Source organism: Lonchura striata, chromosome 1, assembly GCF_046129695.1.
Source record: "Lonchura striata isolate bLonStr1 chromosome 1, bLonStr1.mat, whole genome shotgun sequence".
Classification (NCBI taxonomy): domain Eukaryota; kingdom Metazoa; phylum Chordata; class Aves; order Passeriformes; family Estrildidae; genus Lonchura; species Lonchura striata.
In genome coordinates, this window is record NC_134603.1 from 131224671 (window position 1) to 131233493 (window position 8823).

General features: G+C 38.9%; 1 protein-coding gene across 5 annotated transcripts in view; it reads left to right on the forward strand.

The window, feature by feature from the left end:
- Positions 1-5719, forward strand: part of ICA1 (islet cell autoantigen 1) — a 64673-nt gene extending 58954 nt beyond the window's left edge. For 4 of the 5 annotated variants that reach the window (XM_077787804.1, XM_077787814.1, XM_077787806.1 and 1 more), the window contains 2 exons: positions 2946-3041; positions 4764-5719. In XM_077787804.1, the coding sequence (XP_077643930.1) occupies positions 2946-3041; positions 4764-4885 (218 nt within the window). In that variant the 3' untranslated portion in view covers positions 4886-5719. The remainder of the gene's footprint in view (positions 1-2945; positions 3042-4763) is intronic. The other variant, XM_021538353.2, reaches the window with a different exon arrangement.
- The last annotated feature ends 3104 nt before the right edge of the window (positions 5720-8823 follow it).

The following is an 8823-nucleotide window of genomic DNA, read 5'->3' on the forward strand; positions in this document are numbered from 1 at the left end:
GTTTATTTCCCTAACTTGGTAGGATTGCTTAATAATTATTCAGTGTGAGGTGCTACACTGTAGCCTCAATGTTGCATACTTCCTGTGTGAATTTGGCCTTAAGACCATAAAGATTCTTAAAACTCACATGCTTAACTTTAAGCACATTAACTTTTCTATTAACTTCAGTGGGATTACTTACTTATTTTACGTTAAGCACACTCATAAATCTTTGGGGCTTTGTTTTCTCTCTGCCTCAGATCTTAATCTGTAAAACAGGCACAATGCTATGCAGGTTATAAAGTGTTACAGTCAGGAATTCCCAGCTCAGAGTTTTCTCTGGCTGTATTTATAGGCAGGATCCAGCACAATGGGACTCTGAATTGCTATGGGGCTACCAGGTGCTGGTTTAAAATACATATAAATGTGTGTGTATATATAATAGAAACAAAGCATGCTCCCAATATATCTTTCAGATTCTCCTCCAGATACAGCAACTGAAGCCTTTCTGCTTTTTCAGAGGGAGCATTGGCTTTCTCTTTTCGTGATGTTTATGTCCTCATTTACTTACTCATCCGTACCATTAAGGGCTCCTTTTTATCTTCCCTACGTGTGCATATATTCTAGTTCATAAGAAAAGGCACAGCTCACCATTTCCTTTTCTAAATTTAATCATTGCAATGTTGGTGAAGATGCTTGCTGAACAGCAGGCTGTTTGGTTTCCTTGCTGTCTTGGCAATGACCTTTTGTCTGGCTACGTAACAAAGCCATCCTGTGAACAGGCAAACCAAAACAGGCTTTGGGCCAACAACTACTTTCAAACTGATAGCCTGCGGTTTGCTTTCAAAAGGCAAAGTTGTTCTCTGTAGCTCACTAAAAATTTAATTCATTAAAGTATTTCATACAAATTCTGTGTCAGTCTTTCCCAGTACCTTCATAAATCAGTAATTTCATTATGACAGCATCACATATTTTCTGGAGTGTACTTGGTTAGATTTTTGTTGCTATTGTTAGGGTCTTCTTGTTTTCTAAGTGAGCTGCCTGCATTTCATTAAATGACATCCAGGCCACAGCATCTTGCATGGCTGTGCTGCCCAACAGGCCTTAGTCCAGGGACTCAAAAAGAGGGAGGGCTCTGAAGGAGTTCACTGGTCTGAAGTGGTTTGCTCCCTGACCTGCCAAGCACACCATTGTACAGGAACATCAATGGTGTTGCCAGGAGCCAGTTCCTGATTTTTCTGAAGTCACTGGAACTTGCACAGAAAGTTTCTGGGACAGCTCCCATTCATTTCTATCAGATTAGGATTTGGTCCCCTTTGTTTAAGCAGCTGAATTTACCTGTTGTAATTCATTGCCATATCAAACACTTTCTCCCAATGCATCTCCAAGCACACTAAAGCATCGCAGTCTACTGTAGTTGTGTATATTGATCTCAGGCCATTCTTGTTTGTAACACAAGCAGAGAAAACATCTGGAAAGGTATGTCATTCTGAAGGGGTAATGCCATGCTTTCCATTATTATCATTCAGATTTGCTTATTTGAAAGATTAAAGTCTAAAACCTCACTTTCAGAAGGCAGAAGCTGGCTCACAAGCCTTTATCACCTTTGTCTAGAGCAAATACATGTGAGCAATCTGCATCCAGATTTTGAAGATGTTTTTGGTTAGTTTCCTTAGAGAAAGATAACAGAGGATGTTTGTGGCTTTAAATTTCCTTCCTAATTCATGTGATTTTACAGAAAAACCCTTCTTGCCTCTTTTTATAACACAGCTTGGGCTTTAGACCTTTTATAGGCAAGGTAAGATTAGAAAGTGATGAGAATAATCTACTGAGAGAGAAAGGGTTGATGTGACTGATGTGGTTGTTGCATTACCTGTCAGAATGCTTGGTGCCAGTATCAGACAGGGTTCCCAAAAGAACAGAAAGTAAGGGGATGACGGACAAAAAGAGTAAAAAAGGATGTGAAAGCATGCACTTGTACAAAAAAAGAGACTGAATAATAAAATGGTAGCTAGGTGCATAGATGAGCATCCTGTGTATGATACTGCCAAATTAGATGGATAATGGACCAGGCCAAACTTAAAGGACATATTAATTAAATTAGAAACACTATCTTCAGTCCTCTAAATGTAATAAAGCACATGAATTTAAATATCTTAAGCAAGGTTCAAAATTTTTGCTTTTTTCCTAATACGTTTCTGCAGTTTATTACCCCTAGTTAATTTTGCCAGCCTGTTCATTTGGCCTTACTAACTGTATTTATCATTACTCTTTTGTGGATATAGAATATGCACAAAATATAGAATATGAACAAAAAAATTATTTCACTTTTTCCTGCATAGTTGCTCTCTTCTTGCTAAAACTCTCCTTTCAAATAAAGAGAAAAAATAAATAGTCCATTAAAGTGTAGTTTTAAATTAACTTGAAGTAATTAATCTTGAATTTAATTTTTTAGTGTTTGGCTGAAGAAAAAAAAAAATTATCTTTTTTTTCCAGAATTACTTCAAAATTAACTAAAAAATCTAGGGTCTCTAAATAAGGTTTTGTCTGAAACAATGGATGAAATGAAAGCCTTTGGACTTGGAAAAAATATTTATTATGTGTGGTATTTCCACCCAAATGTAAGTGATTCTTTTCCCTACAGCTGTGTTGGACTTGATCACTGAACTGGCTTTTCTCTGAATGAGTATTAACTGTGATTCAATAAGAAAAACAAAAATATTTTCTAGCCAGATGAAAGATTTGAAATAAGTGTAGTTGCCTGAAGTTGGTAAAAGAGATCTAGAGATACTCTCTTGTCAAGGGTGTTGCTCCTGTGCAGGTCTGACTGCTGACTTTGTGTGTACACGGACAGGTATGAATGGCCATAAACTCTGCTCCTCTTCTGATGCTGCCAGACACTGGGGTGGGTGGTGGAGTTAACAAAGTACCTCCTCATGTAATGCTGCTATATTACTGAATTTTAGGATGGGCAGCCAGCAGTGTGAGCCCACCATCAATGCCACAGCCAGCACAGAAACCACACAGCCAGAATGTGAGTGATGAGAAGATGCCTGTGAAAGGTGATAATTGTGTATTTTTTTCAGTTTACTTGGCTTTTCCTTTTTAGCACTTTTATCATGTACGGTGTCTCATGTCTTCTCAGTAACTGTGGTAACAAAACTTATTTTGGTAGTAGCTACAGCTCAGTCTTGTGCTCCCTGATTACTCTATTTCACCTTGATTAGGTGTATGATACATTTTTCTATGTATATTTTTGGTAGGCTTAGTGATAACAGCATGTCAAAAGAGTAATTTACTATATAACAAAGGAGTTGAAGCTACAGTTTCTTTTACCTGCTGTAATTTAGACTCGCACAGATTAGCATCTGCATGCACTTTGTCTGAGATAAACAATGTTCTTAAGCTCTAAGATTTAGCATTGTGGCTAAAATACAGGCTGCTGATAAGGCAGAAGAGCCCTAATTGCAAATTTTTTTTATAAACACATATGACATCAGTAATTATCTGTTTAAAACTTAATTTAATTGTTGCAACTGAGCCAAGAGTGCATAGTCCTGCCATCTACTGAGATGGCCTGCTGATTTTTGACTAGGATTTTGTGGGTAAGTGAACCAGAATTACGTTGAATTCTGTTGCCAGTTTGTAGCCAATTCTGTGCATTCACATTTGATTATACAGAAGAAAGGGTTGACACGTACTCCTTCCCCTGAGATTTTTCAGCTCAGAGGAAAAAAAAAAAAAAAAAAGAGTGTTAAGATGTTTTGGAAACTGGTTTGGAAATCAGTGTGATTATGCAGCCACAGGACTGGCACCAGCAAAAGGAATGGACTTCAGCTATTTAAATATCTGTAGTTCTGAAAGTGGCCGGTACCAAGAGGAGTGTCATGCCAGGCAGAGCCTGTTTTGTCTGTAAATCCTTTGTGTCACAAAGAAAGTTTTCATGTGCCATTATCTCTCTGAGAGAAGAGCATATCTTTTTTCACTATCAGGATAATACATGTTTGGCTGCTATGAAGAAGGTACATCTCCACTTGCTTTTTTTTTTGTGGGCCTATGCCCAAGTTGTTACTGCTTTAACCTAAACATCTGCCCATTTGGAATAAAAGCAGGCAGGAGACCTCTGTGAAATACATATATCAATGTGGACACAGAGGTGGAGTAGTCCAGCTGCTGTTGGGTATATTCCCTATTCACATTTTGTCTACATCCATCAGAATTAAACTAGAAGCTGTACTGGGGACTGCCTATCAAATATAACCCCTCTCTTTCTCTCTCCAGCCAGTACCTTCCCATTAAAGCTTCATTCCAGATGAGTAATGACCTTGTTGGTTGCATACAGGGGAGTTGGAACAGTCACATGAATTGGATTTAGGCAAAGGAATTTAGTCCTGTAAGAGAGCTTGCAAGTAAAATTTGCCTTCCACTTTCCTTTTCCTTGTTTGTAGGCATGCAGGGGCACACTCAAATACCTTTCATGAAACAAAACTAGACAGAGCGACATTGTTTCTATTTCTAGTTAAAATGTTCCTGTACTTATCATGGCAGGAGCCATACAAAATACATAGCAGACATGTTAGACACTCATTCTTAATAAAGTTCTATATTCTGACAATGATAGTGTTTTCAAATGCTCATTCTGGTTTTCTTGTCAGAAGTGCCCTTGGTAATAACTTAAACAATAGCATGCCATTTGTTTGACCTCGGTCAAACATTCAGTCAGTTTTGTTTTAAAATAGCTGACAAGTCTGTACATTTCTTTTTTTCTTTCTTTTTCTTTCCAGAATCTACAAAGAATCCTAAAGATTTGACTGCTTGGTTCAGTCTCTTTGCTGACCTTGACCCATTATCCAATCCTGATGCTGTTGGGAAAACTGATAAAGAACATGAATTGCTTAATGCATGAGTCAGCTGCCTCTGGTAATTCACATTCTTCCCTTCATCAACACTATTTTGGAGTTTAAAAAAACGAAATGAAAATTAGTATGCTGTTGTGAAACTATAAAGTATGTGCCATGATAACAAAACTAAAGGGAATTAATCCCCTTTTCTATAGGTACAGTTATTTCTTCTTGTTTTGTATAAAGAGTTTGCATTTATTTTCTATGTGGACTTACAAAAATGAGGTTAAGAATTAGGGCAGATTTCTTGCCAAATTAGATTGTCTGCTGAAACACTGTCTTTGCCTGGGGTGATGTGGAGCTAACACCGGAGTGAAATACAAATTGCAAACCTATTTTTTTATAATGTTTCTTGAGTAAATAAAAAAAAAATCATGTAACTGAAGAGGCTGCATGAGTCAAACATCTACATGTATATAATATATCTGTTACTACTATGTTAAGATGTCAACTAACTTTGTTTTGTTAGTACTCACAGTTGAAAAACCTGTGCTGGAGCTAAATATTGAAGAAGTAAATTTGGGTCTGTGCAGCCATCGAAATTGTGCCCTTTCCATTCTAACTTATTTGACAGACTGCACTACATAAACATAAGAGAAGTCATGCCCAGGAGGCTTCTTTTTCTGAGTTTTTTCTCCATTGCACCAACAGAATTCGCACTTGTTTGCAGAAGTTTCGTGGAACGGATGCTTTGCCATGCCTTCAATCCATTTCTGTTTCTGTTCTGAGAATTTTTCATCCAGTTTGTTTCTGAAGCATGTGTTATTTTAAGCTTGTTGTGACATTAACTCTTTAATAAAATGATTTTGACAAAAATCACAACTTTATTCCCACTAGAATGCTGTTGTGCTGTTGAATTGATACGTAACAAGCATCTGAAGATAAAAGATGACCAGTTTGTAGACAGTACTGAACCCTTTGTTTCTGAATAGTAATCCAGAAGGAAGGACAGTGAGAAAATTTGTACTCAATGTGGTGTCCCTTTGCTCCCCCACAAAAGAAGGGGAAAAGGCTCATAGAATCATAAAGGTTGGAAATGGCCTCTATGACTACTGAGTCCAGCCTCGGAACAAACAGTTCCCCTGCCAACTAAACCACAGCACTCAGTGCTATGTCTGGTTGTCTTCTGAACACTTCCAGGGCCTTCCACCGCCTTCCTGGGCAGCCCATTCCAATGCCTGACCACCTCTTCAGTGGAGAAATTCTTCCAGATGTCCAACCTGGACATCCCCTGGTGCACGCTGAGGATGTGTCACTAGCCAGTTAAGATTACAAGCTTTGTATACTGTGCAAGACCCACTTTACAATTTATTATATTTAACCTTTTTTTTAATTTCCTTGATTTTCCTTTTACGTTGGTGAAGCATTTCACAACCAGTTACCTGTACACTCAGTTAATCTCTGTTTCATGGTCTAATAGGTAACTAAGTACCTGAAAATAACTATATAAATTTACAGGGACACTGAATGGGCCAAGTTCTTCTTGAGTGCAGCAGAACATTGTTGGATGTGTACACTGAGCAGCAGTAATGTGGTTTTGGTGCTTCCTATCTAAAAAAGCCACATGCTAGCAGTGGATGTGAGCTTGGACTGACCAGAGTTCATCAGGCTCAACCCTCAGCAGGCTCTCTGTTCAAACTGTCATGTTCATTATCCCATCCCATCCCATCCCATAACCTGGAAGTGTCAAAGTACTTCAGATGTTGCCAGAGAAGTTATTCAGATGCTTAGGAGCAGATTTTCATGTCTAATGGATAATGTTGGTCTGATCTTCTCTTTGCACAGTCCCCAGTACAGCTGGGCCCTGAGGCATGTAAGACCTGGAATCTGATGTCAGTGTTGTACTCTTTCTAAAGGTAAAACTTGGTTCCCTCCATCGTATGTGCTACTCTTTAGTAGTGGCAGGTCCTTGCTCGGTGAGCTGCCTTTTCTGCGCTCTGTAACTTTCTTGAGCACTAAGAGGGGGCTGAATTCACAACTTTGGGCTGCAGTTCTGGCAGTAAATAAGACATCTACAAAGGGGATTAACTGGGAAATACCTATGGTTTACACTGGGGTGCACTTAAACTTAGGAGAGCTAGTTTGTACTCGTAGCAGAGACTGTTTGCCTGAAATCCTCTTCATCCCAAGCTGTAATTATCTGCAGTGCTGAAAATGTTACTGTCAGGCACTTGAGGGAGAACCAGGCTGTTCTTCAGCCCAGCTGGTTTACCACAAAATCATTAAACAGATTCTTGCAACTTTAAGCAAGTCTGTGGTTGCTAAATTTGCTGGGGATTACATTTGTCTGGATAGTTTCTAAAACACTTGTGGACAATCCACTCCAGCATTTTTTAGTAGCTGAAGCAGTTAGGTGTAAAGCAGAGAGGAGGCTGTATTGAGTTCAAAATGCCCAATTAACTGTTCTCAAAGGCTCAAAAAAAGTTTGTTTGTTCTTTAGGTCACAGATTCTAGACTTCCAGGATTTCAAAAAAACCAAAACAATCAAAACAAGGCACAAAAAACCAAACTCCTGTCCTGACTGAGACAATTAAGAGCATTGCAGAGGTTCACTAATGATGTTCTAAATCCTTATCCTGTTTCACACAAGGCAAACCACAGAAGGAGTTTTTTTTCTTTTTCCTCCTCCTCACATAAACTGCGCTACCAAGTAGTTCATATTAAGCATTGATTTCTTGTAATATATAATTTTTGAAATTACTTAAGCATTGAATCATTTGCAATGCAATTTTTTTTATACTTTCAAATGAGAAAAAAAACCAAAAAACAAGCCAGAGGTATTGAAAATGTAATTGATTTTGCTTAAAGAAAAGCAATTGAAATCCCTGTGTACAATGCATTATCATCATAAAGATTTAGTGAAGTTGAAAAACCAAGCAGGAAAGCTACCATCCTGCAAATAGACATGGTTAATGCAAAGTACAGAGCTACAAACAACATTCCCTACTACTAAAGAAGTGTCCAGCAGTGCTTGTCAGCAGTCTGGGCTGTGGAGTCACTCCCAGGCCAGCGCCACTGAGAGGACTGTGCTGTGCTTTCAGGCTTGGGACAACAGGCCAGTTCAGCATCCTGGTAAAATTACAGTTTGATTTTCTACACATTTAATGTTCATCTTGATTTAATATGCTTCATTCCAGTTGCATATTCTGATTCAGTAGTGGATTGTTCTAAAATAAAAACAGCTGCAGAACCCCTATAGCAGATGAAAACAGTGGCAATTGATGAACTGTCCTTATTGTGAAGTTTATTAAATTTGATGTAATTGATTCTGATGATTCAAGGTTTCTACAAATCTCAGAGCAGCTGCTTCACAGGAATTGGACTGTGAGCTTTGGGAATTGAACAGCTCACAGAGAAAACTAACAAGTAACTTTTTAATGTAACTTTTCTGGCCTTTTGAAATGACCATGATTTATTTCAATAGAGTAGAAAAGGACTTACCTTGTTCTTTTCTGCTGTTTCCATATCCAACATTGCTTGGGCATGACATTAACATACTTTGAAGCAGGACCACTTGGCCACAAGCAGCCACCTGCCTTTCCCAAAAGTTCTTTTAAATTCCCTTCAAACATTAGGGGCTTCACATGCTAGGAAAAAGTGGGACCACCTGAGCAACAAGGTGACAAGCAAGCAGCTTTGCTCGAAGTGGGAATACAGGAAATGTCAAGGCCTGCAAGCCATGACAGGATCTGAGCCTGGAGGGGCTCAGCAGAGTAGGAGGTTGGTATGAGGACACCATTGCCAGGTGCTGGCATCATGCTGCCTTTTCCTGGAGTCTGTAAACTGCTATCTGCATCCTTCCATCACATCCCACTGTGTGTGCCAGGGGACACTGGATGAGCAGCACCCAGGAATGAATGGTGGGTGCACTGTCCAGTTTTGTTGTTGAGGGTGTATGGAGTTGAATAGCCCCAGAAGACAGGAGGGCCATCTGGAACATCCT